Source organism: Capra hircus, chromosome 10 (assembly GCF_001704415.2).
Source record: "Capra hircus breed San Clemente chromosome 10, ASM170441v1, whole genome shotgun sequence".
Lineage (NCBI taxonomy): Eukaryota > Metazoa > Chordata > Mammalia > Artiodactyla > Bovidae > Capra > Capra hircus.
The window spans coordinates 56,853,729-56,873,694 of NC_030817.1; the positions used below are offsets into that span (position 1 = coordinate 56,853,729).

At 37.6% G+C, this 19,966-nt stretch overlaps 1 protein-coding gene across 8 annotated transcripts in view; it reads right to left on the bottom strand.

Annotated features, from left to right (window-relative positions):
• The window catches only part of HERC1 (HECT and RLD domain containing E3 ubiquitin protein ligase family member 1), a 208,938-nt gene that overhangs the window by 144,733 nt on the left and 44,239 nt on the right, over positions 1–19,966 (bottom strand). For all 8 annotated transcript variants that reach the window (XM_018054328.1, XM_018054326.1, XM_018054325.1 and 5 more), the window contains exons 2-3: positions 9,746–10,701; positions 3,243–3,338 (exon numbers count right to left, since the gene is read on the bottom strand). In XM_018054328.1, the coding sequence (XP_017909817.1) occupies positions 3,243–3,338; positions 9,746–10,675 (1,026 nt within the window). In that variant the 5' untranslated portion in view covers positions 10,676–10,701. The remainder of the gene's footprint in view (positions 1–3,242; positions 3,339–9,745; positions 10,702–19,966) is intronic.

A 19,966-nucleotide genomic window follows, 5' to 3' on the forward strand; every position in this document is an offset into this window, starting at 1 on the left:
CATCACTACTTTTAAATAAAAGCAAGCCAGAAGAGAACTGCCCACAAGACATATCAAACTGTAACCTATTTCAAAGCCAGCTAAAGGGATTGAGAAAATGAAACAAGACATGAAAGAAAAGCACAAATCTGAAATAGACTTGTTCAAGAATAAGGTGACAGACTCAAAAAAGAATTAGAAATAAAAGAAAAAACATGATTTTGGAAATGAGTAAACTATAGGGAATCTGAGAGGAAATAAATAGAAAAGATAATAGCAACAAAAGATTAAAAGGATACAAGTTGTTTAGAAATAAAAAAGAAATGAAAACCATATAAAAAGTATTAAAGAAAACGTGAGAATTACTAGTTAGGCAAAGATCCAACAAATAAGCAACAGGAGTCCTAGAAGAGAACCAAATAAAAAAAGAGTAAAAATAGTACTAAAAACAATAATTTATGGAAACTTCCCTGAAATAAAAAAGATTTCAGACTACATATTGAAATCTTCACATCTCTGAGAATATCAACACTAAATGGATAACATCAAGATGTATTCTAGTAAAATTACCGATTTCTAATGAAGAGATCCTTAGGGCTTCTCAGCAAAACAAGCATGTGACTCATAAATATATGAAAGAAAATCAGATTATCTTCAGACCTCAGCAGCAAAGGTTTATGATAGAAAAAAATGGATAAGAAGTAGAAGGAAAGAAAATGTGAGCCAAAGATTTTATCTTCTCTCTTCTGGAAAGTGACTTTTAAGTATAAAAAGCATAGCAATTAACATGTAAGAACTAAGAGAATCTTTTCCATAATTCTTTATTGAGGATTCTACTTGAGAATAAGCTTCAGACAACTAAAAAGAATAGAGAGACACTAAGAGAAACTGGCAGTGAGCATTAAAGATGTAGTTATTTATAGAACTCATACTAAGTGAGGGTTATAACGCAGAGTTACGCATGCTCTGAGTATGTACGTATAATACAACTACAAAAAATGGGGAAATCATATGTAAAAAGCATTTTTTAGTAAACATACGATGGTAGTATTTGTCTTATTTGAGGATTACTCTATGTGCCATACTATGTGACCAAAATAAATAATTACAGGATATTCTAATTTTACATCCCTGTACCTTGAAAACTGATGTTCTTACTTTGAAAGAAAGGAGAGATAACTGTAATATAGAAAAAGGTAAGTAAAAATTCTATAGCCCAGAAATTGAAAGTATCAACTAAAGAGGTATGCTATTAGCTTTAAATACTCGCACACATGTACACACACACACACACACACACACACACACACACACAACAAGCTTCCTGGCTCTACTGTAAGAGCCTAGAAAAATAACACTGACACAGTAGTGATGAGCACCCTGATTGTGATCCTAAAATACTATTTTCCACCAAAAGAAACCAAGGCTTATGGAGAAATAGCTAGCTAGCTGCAGATCCAGATCAAGAAATGCGTAAGATGAGTCCATCTTGAGTTCAGAACGATTTGATGGGTCAGTTAGCAAGGAAGCTATCAAAGATTATTGCTAAGTCGCTTCAGTCGTGTCCGACTCTGTGCGACGCCATTGATGGAAGCCCACCAGGCTCCCCTGTCCCCAGGATTCTCCAGGCAAGAACACTGGAGTGGGTTGCCATTTCCTTCTCCAATGCATGAAAGTGAAAAGTGAAAGTGAAGTTACTCAGTCATATCCGACTCTTAGCGACCCCATGGACCACAGCCCACCAGGCTCCTCCATCCATGGGATTTTCCAGGCAAGAGTACTGGAGTGGGGTGCCATTACCTTCTCCTCAAAGATTATTAGGTCTATGTTAAAAGAACTTGGGAACCACCTTGAAGAGACTATTACCCTGAAAGACTGTTGGCCAAAGATAAGATAGCACCAGCTTCACTACTGATGATAATTCAATGAAGTAAAACTTGAACAGGTTTAAATCTGAGTTCGTAATAGTATTTTTCAAGTGAAATCAACTGGTCAAGCTTGAAGGATGACAGAAGACCAGTTCATTAAACTGAAAACTAGTAAATAAAAATTAGTGTTAAAAAAATTTTTTTGAATCAAACATTTATTCTGCTTTTCCTATTTGAACTGTCACAAGGTAACCAAACAGTCAATAAGGGAATCATCTCTTCATGAAAACATTCCAACTAACAACTGAAAGATGAAAGATATAATTAGAATAGTACCATTTTGCAACCAAGCACCAATGAATTAATAGATCTGATCATTAAGAATTCAGGGTTGCTAGTACTACAAAAAGAGAGACAACCAGATGAAAGATCACAACACCATGTATGATCTTGCCAAAGGGATCAAACCTGGAACAGATCAAATCTCTAGATTCACCTGTCAAAATACAAGAAATACATAGGAACTGTATTACAAGTAATCAATTAACAAAATCCAGATGGTAGGAAATTCTACAACCTAAAAAGTCCAGGTCCCTGAGCAAATACATTGAAGGAAAAGATAAACATATACATATGATTTTTTTTTAGCTAGACAAGACTGAACTATGGTGTCTAGGGATGCACACAACTATAAGGAAATGCAAGGAAGTGACTACTCTCAGGATAGTGGTTCTTTAGAGAAGGAGGAAAGGGATAATGACCAGGACATGAAAGGGTTTCTAGAGTTGCTGGTAAAGTTTTATTTCTTTCCTGAGCACAGATTAAAAGGCTATTTGTTTTATAATAATTCCATTTAGGCACATGTTTGTGTTTCTTATCTGTTTTAATAATAAATTTTTAAATTAAAAAAATGCACCTTATACAAAGTCCAAAATGAACAAAAGGATATGCATTGACAAATATGTCTCCCTCCCACCCCTTATACGACACCCCAGCTCCACTTTCTAGAAGCAACCAATCATTGACACCACTTTCTTTTGCATCCTTTCCAGAGACAGAATTGGATTATTTTTAAGGGATAAATAGAAGCATTTTAAGACAAACTAACTTTTTGCTTTTCTTCTTTAATTTTTATTGGGTATAGTTGATTTCCAATGTTGTGTTAGTTTCAGATGTACAGCAAAGTGAATCTGTGATACGTATACATCTATCTACTCCTTTTGGACTCTTTTCCCACACAGGTCACTACAGAGTTCCCTGAGCTATACAGTCAGTCTTCATAAGTTATTTATTTTATATCTAGTAGTGTGTATATGTCAATCACAATCTTCCAGTTTATTCCTTGACAAAGCAACTTTTAATGTATGATTATTTAAAGCCATGATTATTACATACCTCTTCAAAGAGACACAAAGCTGCCTCATAGAGTGAGCACAAGCCGTCAGATGTTCTGGTTGGTTCCCTCCACTGACTCCGATCAGCAGATGAACCCTATAATTAAGATATTGTGGAATACAGTTTGGTAAGGAGAGAGACATATATTAAAATCACTTAAACTGTTCACAAAACGTTTAAAGAACTGTTTCTATAATTATGTGCTTTAAGATCAAATCCTAACATTACATCATGAAACCAACTTTTATGTATTGTAAAAGATGTGGCTATTGAGTGAAGCAGTAAATTAAGTACCAATCCCTCACTGATTATCTTATTAAACAGTGATTTGTTTTAAGGGTCACAGGTTTAACACAGAAACAGTCAAAGAAGCAGAATTTTGTCAATTACACACTCTTTGGGTGACCAATGTTTAATAAACAAAGTGAAGTGAAAGTCGCTCAGTCGAGTCTGACTCTTTGTGACCCCATGCACTGTAGCCCTTCATGCTCCTCTATCCATGGGATTTCCCAGGCAAGAATACTGGACTTCACTGGGGCTGCCTTGTTCACTTGCTCCAAGAATAAAGCAGCATATAACCAACTTAACTGATGATCCTGACCAGAAGAGCAGTTAAGTCTGTTCCTCCTTAGTTTTGGCATAACAAAAGTCCCACAAGTCAGTTCATAGCTGAGGAATCACAGCTCCTCTCTGGGACTAACAGCCTAATGTAATTGTCCACTTGACTCTCCATTTATAGACACCTTACAGGCATCTCAAATAAACATATTCAAAACTAAACTCCCAATCTAACATTTCCCCCACTCACCCAAACCAGTTCCTCCTATGCAATTCCTCCACAAAAGAACCCAATGGTTATGACCAGAAATCATTCTTTTACTGAAAACTGATAAATCAGAGTGAACTGGACCTGCACTGTTCCCTCAAATTCCTATATTCTTAAATCTTTACATCACAAATATCAAGTTCCTTCTCTGATATAGCAATCCTATAATTGTAAAATTTTCATTGATGTCTTTATTTCAAAGGCTATTGTTTGTAAAAATACATTCTATATGATCACCTGGCAAATATACCATAGAAAAGTATATCCTCTACCGTAGAAGGGATTTGGGCCTACGTGCTCTGTAAGATCCCATCCAACTCCAGGACTATATGATTTTATCAATTCAAGGTATTTTAATTAACATGATTCCTAGGTAATGAAAGAAATGATATTGGCTATTTAATTTACTGCTGGGTCATTAGGTGCTAAGCTACTGCTATCAAATCAATTTTTCCTCCTAATCCCTTGAGGTGGTACTTCTGGAATTTTAATGTAAACATGAATTATCCTGAAATTGTTAAAATGCAGATTCCAATTCAGTAAATATAGGTAGGGGCCTTAGATTCCGCATTTCTAACAAGCTTCCAGTGACACCAATGCTGCTGTCTGAGGCTCACACTTCCAATAGTAAGGCTTTAGAGAGCCACTTGCAGGTCTCAGAGTTATATCAGAAGCTGGCTGTTCAAAATTACCTAGTCCCTAGACACATAAGGTGTGGCTATACCAGAAAATACTATAAGGAACAGCCTCTCCAAATTCCATAATGGAACCTCTGGGAAAAACAAAACTATAATCTGTGACTCCACTCTTTAAAGGTCACCTCTACTGATCACCAAACCAAAAGCAGATGAGAAACAACAGCTTACTATACCTTCTTGGGAGCTGGTACCACGGCTATAATGATCGGTTTTCTTACGCCTGTTTACAGTATAAAGGAAAACACTGAAAACAGCATAAGGTTTTCAGTAACAGACCTGTGTTTAAATCCATGCTTTATCACTTACAGGCAATGTGACTTAAGGATTAGTTTCCTTATCCTTAGACAGGAATAATGCCTCTTTTATTTAGGGGCTGTTGGTGATAACACCTGAAATTATGCATAAAAACATCCATAGCATAGTTCTTAATACATAGAAAGAACTCAAAACTGGAAGCAGTAATTGTCATTATTTTGTATGATGTACACAGAGAAAGAAGAGAAAACACAGGAAGTCTTTAATATATTTTTGCACCAAACCAATCTTTTTAAAAATTCTTCAAAATCTGTCTGCAGTGACTGTCGTTGATTTCTGTTCTCCCCCCAAAATCAGTATTAAGCATGAGACTAATCCCTCCCCAGTTAATTAGGATTAAAGACATCTCTAAAACCCATTTTGTATAGAATTCTTAATGTGTTTTGTAAATATACTACATAACAGAAAAAGAGGGCTACATCTAGGCATTTTTCATTTTGGGAAATAAAGCATGTTAAGTGTGTAACAATTCATACACTACTAACAGGAAGTTCAAAGGTCTAAAGATACAGGGAAAATTAAAATAACAAAAATATGTGGTTTTACAGGTCTTTATTGAATTACCTTTCTCTTATTTACCTACCATCATAATACCTTTTCATTTTTTCCCCACCTGTCTTTTTATTAATAAGATAATCAGACAAGAACATTAAGACTTGATGGAGTACATTTCCTTATGTTCTTGCTATCTGGTTTTATTCTTCTTCCAATTGTTTCAGTGACTCCCCACTGCCTACAGAATTAAGCTCAAAACCCACAGCATGGGATACATGGCCCTACCTAGTCTGTCAGCCTTAGTTCATCCCATTCCACCATGAACATCCAGAAGCCTGCTCTCCCACACCTTCATCACTCTGTGAACACTAAACCTCTCACCTGAAGACTTTTTCAGCTCCCTCACTCACAAACCTCATGTTTGCAAGCAAACTCTTAACTTCTCAGCTAAACTTAGGCACCCTTCATTTTCAGCCCCTTCCCCTCTAGCCTTCCTCCTATGTCCCATGACCTGTCCCTATGCAGACCTCTACTACAGTCCAGTACCATTAACATGAAATGTCTATGCATCTCTCTTTCCTTAAACTGTAAGCTAAATAAAGGCATGGATGCTACAAAGCTTATTCATCTTTTTAACCCAGAGCCTAGCAGTATCTGGCACACAGTAAATACCTAGTGGTATCAAAGGCCAAAGATGCCTTTATTGCTGTTTATATTTTTAGTTTATTTTTTTAGGATGTGGGGATATACAGTGACATTATTTCCCTACTCTTGATTTAAATATAAGTTAATGATTATCTTGCACACTTGCACTCAAATCTCTGAATTACTGCATGTGTGGGTAGTGGAGATTAAGTAAGAATCACACATGTAAATACAATTTAAGGATGAACTCTTTTTTTTTAAGGCCTTATACCAGTTTCCCGATGGCTCAGCAAGTAAAGAATTTGCCTGCAAAGCAAAAGACACAAGAGATGCTGGTTTGATCCCTGGGTAGGGAAGGGACCCCAGAAAAGGAAATGAGAATCCATTTCAGTATTCTTGCCTGAAAAATCCCATGGACAGAAGAAACTGGTGGGCTACAATCCAAAGGGTCTCAAAGAGTTGGACACAACTGAGTAACTAAGCATACCAGGTATTCAATTGATGGTTATGTTTCTCTCCCTCTAACTTCTATTAATAGCTTGGGGGTAAGTTTCACCCCAGCTGCTCATGAGGAGAGAATCTTAAGATAGTGAGAATCAGGTCAGGATGAGGTCCAGTATACCAGGAGAGGCTCTAGATACTTTATGAGTTCTCAACTAACAACAACTGATAACACTGTAAAGTGTAAGAAATATGAATTCTGGAGACCAATAGCATCAGATCCTATCACTCACTGTGCAAGAAAGAATAATATATACAAAGTTCAAGTTAATAACCATCTCTTTTCCCTAAAATCTATCCGAAATTTAATGAAATTCAATCTGACATAGGCCTGTGGTGACTCCTGGAGGGCCAAAATAAATCACACAAACATACAAGATTCTTCCCCAGAATATACCCAGAATTCTGATGAAAGCTATCTGGGGTATCCTAGCCCCAACAGACTGAAGCGACTTAGCAGCAGCAGCAGCCCCAACAGAAAGTTATAACATAAGGGTATAGCCTAGGAGGGGAAGAAAAGAAAGTAGGTGTATACAACATTCTGTCCAGAAATGAAAGAAGTCAAGTGGAGAGAAAATTGGAAATCCAGCAATAAAATAAGTTTATTGTATTTTATATCTACTTTAAGGTAGGCCTTCAAGGGGGGAAAAGTCAGTCTATTTCACATAAATAGTGTAAAAGCTCCCTATAGTAGTCAGAGAAAAACATGGGCTTTGCCAACAGACTAGGGGTTGTAAGAATTGGTTAACACAGTGCCTGGCCCATCCGTGCTTAATTAGGAGTACATGCTATACTTTCAGTTCTTTTGACAAATAGGTGTGTAACTTTGGATAACCGCCACAGTTTCTTCAGCCTTAAGATAACAGTAAATAATATCTTCTTTGCAGAGTAACAAGATAATTGAATGAGACACTGCTTATAAAAAGCACCTGGTAGGTAGCAGGCACTCAACGAGGGTTAGAGCTCTTCTTCCCTTATGCCAGGTACTGGGAAGCAGTAAATAAAAATCCGAAAAATGAATGGAATAGTATACTATACGTTAATTAAATGAATATTAAAGCTCATTACATAGGTAGTACGTATATTTAGTATGAAGATTTCTTAAGCTTATAGAGCCAATTTAAACTCACAACCAAATATGTATACAAACATTTCCAACGTGCTAAAAGACAACGAAGCTAAACAGATACAGAGAAAAGTAACTAACTTTCTTTGGGCATTCTCTTCCCACTAAGGAGCAATACTGCAGGATAAGGTTTAGAGGGCGAGGTGGGGAAAAGGCCTCTAACTCAGGGTATTTAGCATTTTGGTTAAAAAGGAAATACACTAGGGGTAATTACACAATCATATAAGTTGACTGTGTAATAATTAACATCTTTTCTTTATGACAAAGGCAATGGAAAATAAATGGGACTGTAAAATGAAGAATTAAGTAACTCCTCACAGAAATATTAACATGTGACCAAGAACAGATACATTATTTTAGGTCATCAAATGGCATCACATATTTGAAAACGGTGTAAATTTAGAGAACGTTACCAGAAAGTATTAAGAATTGCGAAATAAAATGAGAAACACAGATATGCAAGTACGTGTTTAAATATTCAATAAGAAACCACAAGAGGCCTAAGTGCCTTTCACTGTTGTTACCTCAAATCTTTTTTACTCAGATAACCACATCTCTGGCTTTAGGTCTCTACTTTAGATAAAAAATCATAGGGCCTTTCCAACATTCCAGATTCGGAGCAAAGCACCACATGCTTTCCTGTCTACATTTTATTTAACATTAAGAAATTCAAATTTTCATAGATATAATCTAGAGTCTCCAAGTACTTACAATAAAATTATTTGTAAAAAAAATGACCCAATATTTACTATTCAGTTCACAAGCACAAAACATATGCCAGGTGAAAATTTAAATGCCCTAGTTTAAAAGTAAATTCAACATAACTGTTTTTTATGAAACATTCCTGTCAATCCAAGAGCTCTTCACTTTTGGCGGGGGGTAAGACATGAAACTTACACGCATTTTTTATAACTAAATAAATTTGTTAAATGATATATGATATCTGGTGATAAAGGACACCAAAAAGGCTGATCAATGTCACCCAACTGAAATTAAGTCAATTTATGAATGTTTTAATCTTTATATTTCAAATTTGTATTCTTATTTCAAACTTTTATTCTGTTTTCAAAAAGCACTAAGTTTCAATTTCAGAAATTCTTGAAATTGATCATACTGCACTGCATTTTACTGTTTATTCTTTAATATGGAATCCAAAGTTCTTTTATGATAATCAAGTAATTAAATTCATGAACAAGATATTCATTACAGATCTAGGACATTCAGTTCATCACTCCTCTCCATTCAGGTCTCTGCTCAAATGTCACAATTCAGAGACCACATTAACTAAAATACCACACCTATCCCCTCCCCAATCTCTGCTTGAGTCCATCATTTTGCATTCCCTTTCCCTCCCTTATTTTAATTCTTAGAACTTCACACTACCTGAAATTTATATGCATTGTCTGATTCCCCCACTAGGCTGTGAGATGCAAGAAACTACATTTTTCTCTGCTGTATCCCTAGGGCCTAGAATAATATTTAGCATATAGTATATATTTAATAAAAATTGAGAAGCTTGAAATTAGCAATTTCTTTGTCAAAAGATCTCCATACTCACCAGCCAAGGCCCCTCATTTTACATCTGAGTTTGCTGAAACACAGCGAAGTTAGATGAATTTCTCAAGTTCATACAAGAAGCCATAAAACTTAAACTACAATCCTGACTCCCGATTCAGAAATCTTAACATAATACCAACTAGTCTGTCCTTAAATTACATATTGACATCAACACATATAAAAGTTTCTTCACTCCAAGTATGTAAAATATTTAACTAACCTAACATCACCAGTAGAATTCTCAAATCATTCACTGTTACCAACAATTCACTAAAAGCTGAGCTGACCTTTTCCAAAATTGTTAGGTAAGAATTTTAAAGCTGAGATTTATTATACATACCAAAGAACGCCTCATCTGCATTAATATAGTCATAAAGCAGTCAAAGCTGATCATTCCTTCTTGGCTTGACAGTAGTTTGCTTTTCTCCATGGAATTTACAACTGCTGAAGCCCCCAATGCCATTTCTATCCATTCAAGGAGATACCGCAAAGAACCTCGCTGAGCTGCTAAACCAAGCAGCAACTCAGAAGCCAATCTACGACCTAAAGTGTCTGCTCCAGAATTGGGAATAGTTACTCCTTTAAGAAAGGTTGTTACTTGTGATAAGCAATCCAAGCCCATAGGTGGAATCTTGCTTTCATTTGCTAAAGATAATGGTGGCAAAGAGCTCACAACTTCAATTGCAGTATGAATAACGTCATTGCAAAGACTGAGACCAGGTCCCGACACAGGCATCATCCAACTTTGTCTCAGAAGTGCAAATAATAAACTTAGACCAGTTCGAACACCCATTTCTATAAGTGCATCAGTGCTTGACCGAGGACGTTCACTAACAGAATGGACATCTGCTGATCCAGAGCTGCTCTCAGGAGAATGCTGCTGCTGTTTCACTTTGCCTTTGTCGTGGTATTTATTAGAAAGTGCATAGAAGACACGCTGGAGTACAAGCAATCGTTTTCGAAGTGCCCCAGCAAATGGGGAATCTGAACATACCATCTTTGCAAGTGCTAGCTGACTGCTAAGAAGGGCATCCAGATAGTGGTCCTGTTCATCGCTTGAAAGAGACTCACGTTCAAAGTCTGGCAGCTGGGGTCCTTTGAGGCACAAAACTTGTTGAGGCAAAGGTACTACTTCCTTATTGCTGACCAGTTTAGAATATAAAACAGCAACCCCCTCTCTTGTAGCAATAGATTCACTGTCCTCTGTAATCCAGGAGCTGTTGAGGTGTTCAAGCCATTTCAGTTTCACTGGTGGAACCATACTTGCCATATTGATTTACTCTTCAGCCATTAGTTCTATAAAGAGAGAAGAAAAAGCAATCAAAAACCTATGAAGATACTTCAGAAAATGTTTAACTTTCATCACATATTATAATTAGTAATCTCAAACTGATGACACACAAAGTCTAGACTTTAGTTAACAGTTATGTACCAATGTTAGTATTTTAGCTTCAATAAATGTACCATGGTTATTTAAGATGGCAATATTAGGGAAGGGCATACAAGGGTGAAGGGCATACAAGAGCTCTGCACTATCTCTGCAAATTTAATGTAAATCTAAAAATTATTACAAAATAAAAGTTTTATTTTAAAAATCAGTGATTTATGTACCTTTTTCTCTTTGGATTCTGGTCCCACTATCAGTATAATAGTGGGTTCTACATGAAGATGGATCCCAGATTTATATCTCCTGGCCTCTCCTCTAAATTCCAAACTTATAAATGTAATTGTCCACTTGACCTCTCCATATACAGACACTAATAGGCATTTCAAATTAAACAAATTCAAAACTGAATTCCCAATCCAACATTTCCCCCACACCCACCCAAACCTATTCCTCTTGTGGAATTTCTCATTTCAATAAATGGCAACCCTATCCTTCCATTTCCTCTGGCTAAAAAACTTTGGGAGCCATCATTGATTGCTCCCTCTCTTATACTTATACTCCAAATTCAATTAGTCAACTCTACTCTCAAAATATCAGTTCAGTTCAGTCGCTCAGTTGTGTCCAACTCTTTGCGACTCCATGAATTGCAGCACGCCAGGCCTCCCTGTCCATCACCAACTCCCAGAGTTCACTCAGACTCACGTCCATCGAGTCGGTGAGGCCATCCAGCCAGCTCATCCTCGGTCATCCCCTTCTCCTCCTGTCCCCAATCCCTCCCAGCATCAGAGTCTTTTCCAATGAGTCAACTCTTCTCATGAGGTGGCCAAAGTACTGGAGTTTCAGCTTTAGCATCATTCCTTCCAAAGAAATCCCTGGGTTGATCTCCTTCAGAATGGACTGGTTGGATTTCCTTGCAGTCCAAGGGACTATCAAGAGTCTTCTCCAATACCACAGTTCAAAAGCATCAATTCTTCGGCACTCAGCCTTCTTCACAGTCCAACTCTCACATCCATACATGACCACAGGAAAAACCACCCCCTTCACTAGACGGACCTTAGTCGGCAAAGTAATGTCTCTGCTTTTGAATATACTATCTAGGTTGGTGATAACTTTTCTTCCAAGGAGTAAGCGTCTTTTAATTTCATGGCTGCAATCACCATCTGCAGTGATTTTGGAGCCCAAAAAAATAAAGTCTGACACTGTTTCTACTGTTTCCCCATCTATTTCCCATGGAGTGATGGGACCAGATGCCATGATCTTCGTTTTCTGAATGTTGAGCTATAAGCCAACTTTTTCACTCTCCTCTTTCACTTCCATCAAGAGGCTTTTTAGTTCCTCCTCACTTTCTGCCATAAGGGTGGTGTCATCTGCATATCTGAGGTTATTGATATTTCTCCCGGCAATCCTGATTCCAGCTTGTGTTTCTTCCAGTCCAGCGTTTCTCATGATGTACTCTGCATGTAAGTTAAATAAGCAGGGTGACAATTTACAGCCTTGACGTACTCCTTTTCCTATTTGGAATGAGTCTGTTGTTCCATGTCCACTTCTAACTGTTGCTTCCTGACCTGCATACAGGTTTCTCAAGAGGCAGGTCAGGTGGTCTGGTATTCCCATCTCTTTCAGAATTTCCAGTTTATTGTGATCCACACAGTCAAAAGCTTTGGCATAGTCAATAAAGCAGAAATAGATGTTTTTCTGGAACTCTCTTGCTTTTTCCATGATCCAGCGGATGTTGGCAATTTGATCTCTGGTTCCTCTGCCTTTTCTAAAACCAGCTTGAACATCAGGGAGTTCATGGTTCACATATTGCTGAAGCCTGGCTTGGAGAATTTTGAGCATTACTTTACTAGCATGTGAGATGAGTGCAATTGTGCGGTAGTTTGAGCATTCTTTGGCATTGCCTTTCTTTGGGATTGGAATGAAAACTGACCTTTTCCAGTGCTGTGGCCACTGCTGAGTTTTCCAAATTTGCTGGCATATTGAGTGCAGCACTTTCACAGCATCATCTTTCAGGATTCGAAATAGCTCAACTGGAATTCCATCACCTCCACTAGCTTTGTTGGTAGTGATGCTTTCTAAAGCCCACTTGACTTCACATTCCAAGATGTCTGGCTCTAGATTAGTGATCACATCATCATGATTATCTGGGTCAAAATATAAAAGAATCCAGATAGTTCTCACACTCTTCCATTGCTAAAACCCCAGTCTAAGCCATTATCTCTTGGATCACCAAAGAAGCCTTCTTACTGGTCTCCCTGACTGTACTGAGGAACAACAGTGATGCCAAAACAGCAAGAATGTTTTTTTATATATTTTGTTTACTGCTGTATTCTAGCATACGGTAAGTGTTCAGTAAGTATTGTTGACAAAAATCACTTAAAAACGAAGTTTGCTGGGATAAAATATTCACAAGACATATATCCTGCAAAGGACTATCATCCAAGACACAATTAAGGACTCCTACTGAGCACCAAAGAATTGATGCTTTTGAACTGTGATGCTGGAGAAGACTCTTGAGAGTCCCTTGGACTGCAAGGAGATCCAACCAGTCTATCCTAAAGGAGATCAGTCCTGGGTGTTCATTGGAAGGAATGATGCTAAAGCTGAAACTCCAGTCCTTTGGCCACCTCATGCGAAGAGCTGACTCACTGGAAATGACCCTGATGGTGGGACCGATTAGGGGCAGGAGGAGAAGCGGACGACAGAGGATGAGATGGCTGGATGGCATCACCAACTCGATGGACATGAGTTTGAGTGAACTCCGGGAGTTGGTGATGGACAGGGAGGCCTGGCGTGGTGCAATTCATGGGGTTGCAAAGAGTCGGACACAACTGAGCTACTGAACTGAACTGAACAACTCATAATAAAAAGACAACCTAATTTTTAAAATCGTCAAAAAGGATGTGAATAAAACTTCAAAGATATGTGAATGGCCAAAATGCACAAGTGCTCAACATCATTATTCATCAGAAAGATGCCAATTAAAAATACAGAGCTATTAATACACACCCACAAGGATTAAAATTAATAAGGCTGACAAGATCAAAGGTTAGCACAGATGCAGAGCAATGAGAACTCTTCCAAACCATTTGTGGAAATGTAAAATCTGAACAGCCACCTTAGAAAGACGTCTAGTAATTTCTTATAAAACTAATCATGAATGAGTGTGTGCTAAGTTGCTTTAGTCATATCTCTTTGCAACCCCATGGACTGTAGCCTACCAGGCTCCTCTGTCCATGGAATCCTCCAGGCAAGAATACTGGAGTGGGTTGCCATGCTCTCCTGCATGGGATCTTCCAACCCAGGGATCAAACCCGCGTCTCCTAAGTCTCCTGCATTGGGAGGCGGGTTGTTTACCATTAGCGCCACCTGGGAAGCCTCCAAAACTAAACATGTATTAGTTTGTTGAGGACCCAACAATTTCTCTCCTACAAATTGACCCAAAAGAAAACACAACCATAAGAAGATTCAATGCTAAATGACAGCTGCCTCTAGAAGGTGAGGGCATGAATAGACTGGGAAGGGCATGAGGTAACTTCCTAAGGTGATGGCAATATTGGATTACAAAGCTCTACACATTTGTAAAAACACAGTGAATATATATTTAAGATTTTACATTTCACTGCATGTAAATTTTACCTTAATAAATACAGAACTCCAATTGATATACATATATAAGCATAAATATATAATGGAGTTGATATAGATATATTATAAAAGCATATATTTCGAGGAAATACACTGATGTGAGTAATCTTGAAATACATCAAATAATAAGATGCATTGGTGGGTATGTGTAAACATAAGTATATGTATATATAAATATATATACACATACACACATACATATGGATAAGCTATATGATAAAACAAGTATAATGAAGTATTAATGGAAGAACCTCAGTGTTGAGTATATATGCCTATTCATTTTTAAGTCTTTCAACTTTGCTGTATGTTTGAAAATTTTCATCATAAAACATTGCAGGGGAGTTAAGACTAACTCCTGCCTTTCAAACAAGTCCTCAGGACGGTAGTCATGACAGTTAGTGGTAGAGAAAGATCCTCGTATACTGAAGGGCATTTTATTTTCAAGATATAGATAGATCTTAAAGAAAGAGCTTCAGTGACAGATAACCCAGGCTAATTAAAAGGAGTTTCCTGTTTCTAAATACATCCTGTCAAATTCTAAATATAAAATCTAATGGTACTTCCCTTTTCAAGCTTATAATTACTATGCTTTATTTATCTTCACTAGATACTTGGAAAGTATATACTTAGGAGAGGGAAAATAAAACAACAAGCCTCCTTTCACTTTATTCAGCAAAGTATTTACCTAAACATTGTGCAGAGGATATAAAAGTACCTTATTTACCTCCATCCCTGTGAGCCACAAGTAATTTTTCTCTTTTTAATTTTACTAGTTTGATTGCTATAAAGGACTATGTCGCTGCTCTAATTTGAATCTCCCTGATTACTAACATCTGAACATCACATGTATATTTGTCATTTGGACATACTCTTCTGGGAAATGCTTATTCGTGTCCTTCTAGTCACATATTTTTCTACTGGGTTATTTTTCCTGTCAATTTGTAAAAAGTTTTTGTATTTTATCATTGTTTTCAACAGTGCAAATATTTCTTCTAAATCCATCTTTTACATACACACTCATCTTTCTTTTATAGCTCCTGCTTTCCATTCTTGGTTAAAGGAGCACCCCAACATCACCATGCTCTTACACACGACTTCTAGATTATCCAGATATTCACCTGGATTTTCTTGAGGTATATTTTTATGTTTTTACACATGAGTCTTTATATGAATTTTACATTCATCTAGACGGAAATGGCAACCCACTCCAGTGTTCTTGCCTGGAGAATTTCAGGGACAAAGGAGCCTGGTGGGCTGCCGTCTATGGGGTCGCACAGAGTCGGACACGACTGAAGCAACTTAGCAGCAGCAGCAGCAGCAGCATTTTAATAAGCTCTATATGGTGTAAAATTGGATTCCAATTTTATTGTTTCCATGTAGATGGCTAATTATGCCACTACCATTTATTAAGTAATCCAGGACATCCACGACAGCTGAGGACAGTGGCAGTTACATAATTATCTCCCCAAATTGCTTCCCAAACACTAAGGAAATATTAAATTCTACACAAAACTACACCTATAGCATACTTTGAAGATATATTATGACAAAATTGCAAATTAACTGTAACATAAAAGAAACAGCATCAATCCCAGTACACATACTCTCACCTCAAACAGCCACAAGGCTTTGGGCAAGCAAAAGCAGACTAAGAAAATCTATAGAAGACGGAGAAGAGGAAGGATAGCGCAGGAACCTAAAGATGATCTGGAATGACGACAGAAAGATTAGATCCACATTAAATCTGAAAATACAGAACAAGTGTCCACAAACTACAAGAAAGAGATTTCAAAGTAGATTTAGAGGGTCAGGAATGATTCAAAGGAGCAGGTACAATTTTAATAGACAGGTATGATTTATGTGAGTAATCCTTGAAATGCAGAGAGGAGAAAAAAGACAAAAAAGAAGAGAGAAGAATTCTTTGGCAACTGGATGGTAAAAGGTGAAAGAAAAAAAGTGGAGTGAATAGGGTTCTGCAAGACAAAAGAGAACCATAAAACTGGAGATATAACAAAGCTTCCTCTCAAGCAAAAGAATCAAATGACATACACACACACCAAAAAAACTTCTTCAAAGTACTTGGACTTTGCTATATAGACAGAAGAGGATTCTATTCAGCAATAGAGTTGCAGACATAGAGAACAGACTTGTGGTGTACACAGTGGGAGAAGGAGATGGTGGGATAAATTGAGAGTGGCACTGAGACATAAATATTACCCTATGTAAAAAATAGATAAGCTAGTGGGAAGTTGCTGTATAACACAGGGGGCTCAATCCTGTGCTCTGTGACAAGAGAGAGGGATGGGGCGGAGGGTAGGAGGGAAGTACATATGTATACTTCTGTATACATATGCATAAGAGGGAGGGGACATATGTATGCTTATGGCTAATTAATGTTGTATGGCAGACGCTAACACAACATTGCAAAGCAATTATTCTCTAATTAAAAATATAAAAAGAAGGTGCCATTAAATTAGGAATATTATTTTCTTAAAAGCCCAATACCGTAAAAATGAACAAGAAAAAAGACCACAAAGAACTACTACAGAAAATCAGGAAAGTTCACAAACATCAACTAAGGGAAATCTTCCTGATAAAAAGAAAGCATAAAAAAATAAAAGTTAACAATTCAAACAAAACTAAACACATTTAAACATTTGAGGATATAAAAAAATCTTGATTCAGAAATTAGAAAAATAAAATCAGAAAAAAAGACCACATAAATAAATAAAAGTATTTGAAAAGGTAAGGGACAGGGAGAGAAGAAGGCTGAGTGCTGAAGAACTGATGGTTTCAAACTGCAGTGCTGGAGAAGACTCTTGAGAGTCCCTTGGACAGCAAGGAGATCAAACCAGTCGATCCTAAAGGAAATCAACCCTGAATATTCATTGGAAGGACTGATGCTGAAGCTCTAATACCTTGGCCACTTGATATGAGTGAGCTGACTCATTCGAAAAGACACTAAAGCTGGGAAAGGTTGAAGGCAGGAGGAGAAGGGGACAACAGAGGATTAGATCACTGGATGGTATCACCAACTCAATGAACATGAGTTTGACTGAACTCCGGGAGATGATGAAGGGCAGGGAAGCCTGGTGTGCTGCAGTTCATGGTGTCACAAAGAGTTGGACACAACTTAGCAACTGAACAACAAGAAGGAAATGGAAAAAAATGACAAAATTCTTAGAAATGAAGAAAGAATTATAAAGTGTCCAAGGAAGAGCAGACGCAAATAATAAGTTAGCAATGACAAGGACAACTAAGGGTGTGGGTGGGGGAAACAACTATGAGAATTAAAATCTTTCTCATCTCTCTCTCTCTCACACACACACACACACACAAATTATTGAAAGCACTGGAAACAGAAGAGAAGCAAATAAGGGCAAGTATTTGTACTACTGGACTACCTAAAAAAATTTAAACAAACAAAAAAATCTGATTTTAAAGCTACCAGCCAAGAAAACGTGCCAGAAATAGAAAAATATCTGAATCAATACAATAAGGGCTCACAAATACCTAGGAAATTAACCAAGAACAATCAACTCTAATACTTCGGCCTTGTAAAATTGAAAGATGTAGGTAAAATCCTCAAGACCTCCAGGCAAAAAGATCAAATTAAAACTTAAAAAGGCAAAAGAATCGGACTGGCATTGACATTTTTAAACCAATCAAATAAATAGCATTTCAACAGCTTTTATAAAACAAAACTATGGGGGCTCCAAGGAAACAGAAACACAAATAATGGGAGACAAGAATATATCAATACCATTCCCTGTACAAGATGGATCAAGTGGACAAAATTATGTAAAGAAATAGAAAACCTAAACCAACAAAATAATTTAATATTTTTCCATTAACAGGATCTACTTCTGAATTCTCTATTTTGGTCTATTTGCCATTCTTACGCCAACAGTGACTTGATTACAATGGCTTTATAAATGTTCTGATGGCATAAAGCATGTCCCTAACTGCTAAGATTATTGTATTCAATTACATGCTACCCCCATGGCTGATTCATATCAATGTATGGCAAAAACCACTACAATATTGTAATTAGCCTCCAACTAAAATAAATTTAATTAAAAAACAAAACAAAACATCACTCTAAAAAAGAAAAATTTACATGCTACCTTTCTCAACAGAGCACATTTTAATTTGAACTTCATTAAATACATGTATTTTCATAAAATAGACATTTTCATGATAATTTGTCCACCCAAGAACATAACATGCCTTTCTATTTGATCCAATCTTATTTTACATTTTCTCCATATAGGTCCTATGCCTTTCTTGATAAAGTGTTTCTTAAGTATTTTTGCTAGTATGAATAGAATTTTCCAATTTCCTTTTCTGGATAATTACTGCTACCCAGCAATATTCTTATACTTTTCCAAATTATGCAAGGACAGAGATGAATCAAAGAAATCCAAAACATGTAACAAAGGGACAAAAAAATGAAGAAAGCAAAGAAGTATTAAAAGATACAACAGAAAAAAGGTCTGTAATAAGACTAAGCGTATCTGCTACATCACTATCAGCAAAACCCATCTATTTAAACCAAAAACACGGGACTTTTCAACATGGCGGAGGAGTAAGATGAAACGACCATGCTCCTCCCCAGAAACACATCAAATTTACATCTGCGTGTGAAACAACTCCTACAGAACGCTGGCAGCAGACCGCTGTCTTCCAAAAAGGCAAGCCAATCTCCTTAGAATGAGGCAGAGCAAAAAATAAAGATAAAAAAGAGTTAAAGGATTTTGGGACAGGGACCTGTACCCCAGGGACGCAGTTGTGAAGGAGAAAAAGTCTACACACTCTCGGGAACCCTCTCATGGGCGAGGGGAAGGGAGGAGCTTCAGAATGTCAGAGGGGAGCATAGTAGCAAGTGCTTGGGAGGCAAAATGGAAATTCTTCACAGAGATCGATGTGAAACAGTACTTCCCAGTACGCCCACCGAAGTGAACGGGGACCGGGTGCTGAGGTTCAGGCTTCAGGGGTGGGACCCAAGGGAGAGGACCAGGGTTGACTGCCACAAACATACAGCGAGGGAGCTAATACAACACAGCTGAGGGAGTCCAGGGAAAAGCCTGTGCCTCCCAGGGGCAAGAGATCATTGTCGCAGGGACCCTCTGACTCCATGAGCTTACAGATCACAGTAACCCGCCTTAGTGAATGCCGCAAGTGGAATAAGTAGCGCTGTGAACCACACAACCCCAGAGGTAGATACAGTTACTTCCCAGGTGGTGCAGTAGTAAAGAATCCAATGCGGCAGGCACAAGAGAGGCAGGTTCAGTCTCTGGGTGAAGATCACTACAGTAGGATATGGCAACCCACTCCAGTATTCTTGCCTAGAAATTCCATGGGCAGAGGAGCTTGACAGGGTACAGTCCATGGGGTCAGGAAGAGTCAGACATGACTGAACAACTGAGTGCACACACACGCACAGGTATATATGCCCAACCACCACCAAAGCTGGTATGAATGCCAAAGGCAGGTCTAGACACAACTGCAATGTACGATCCCAGA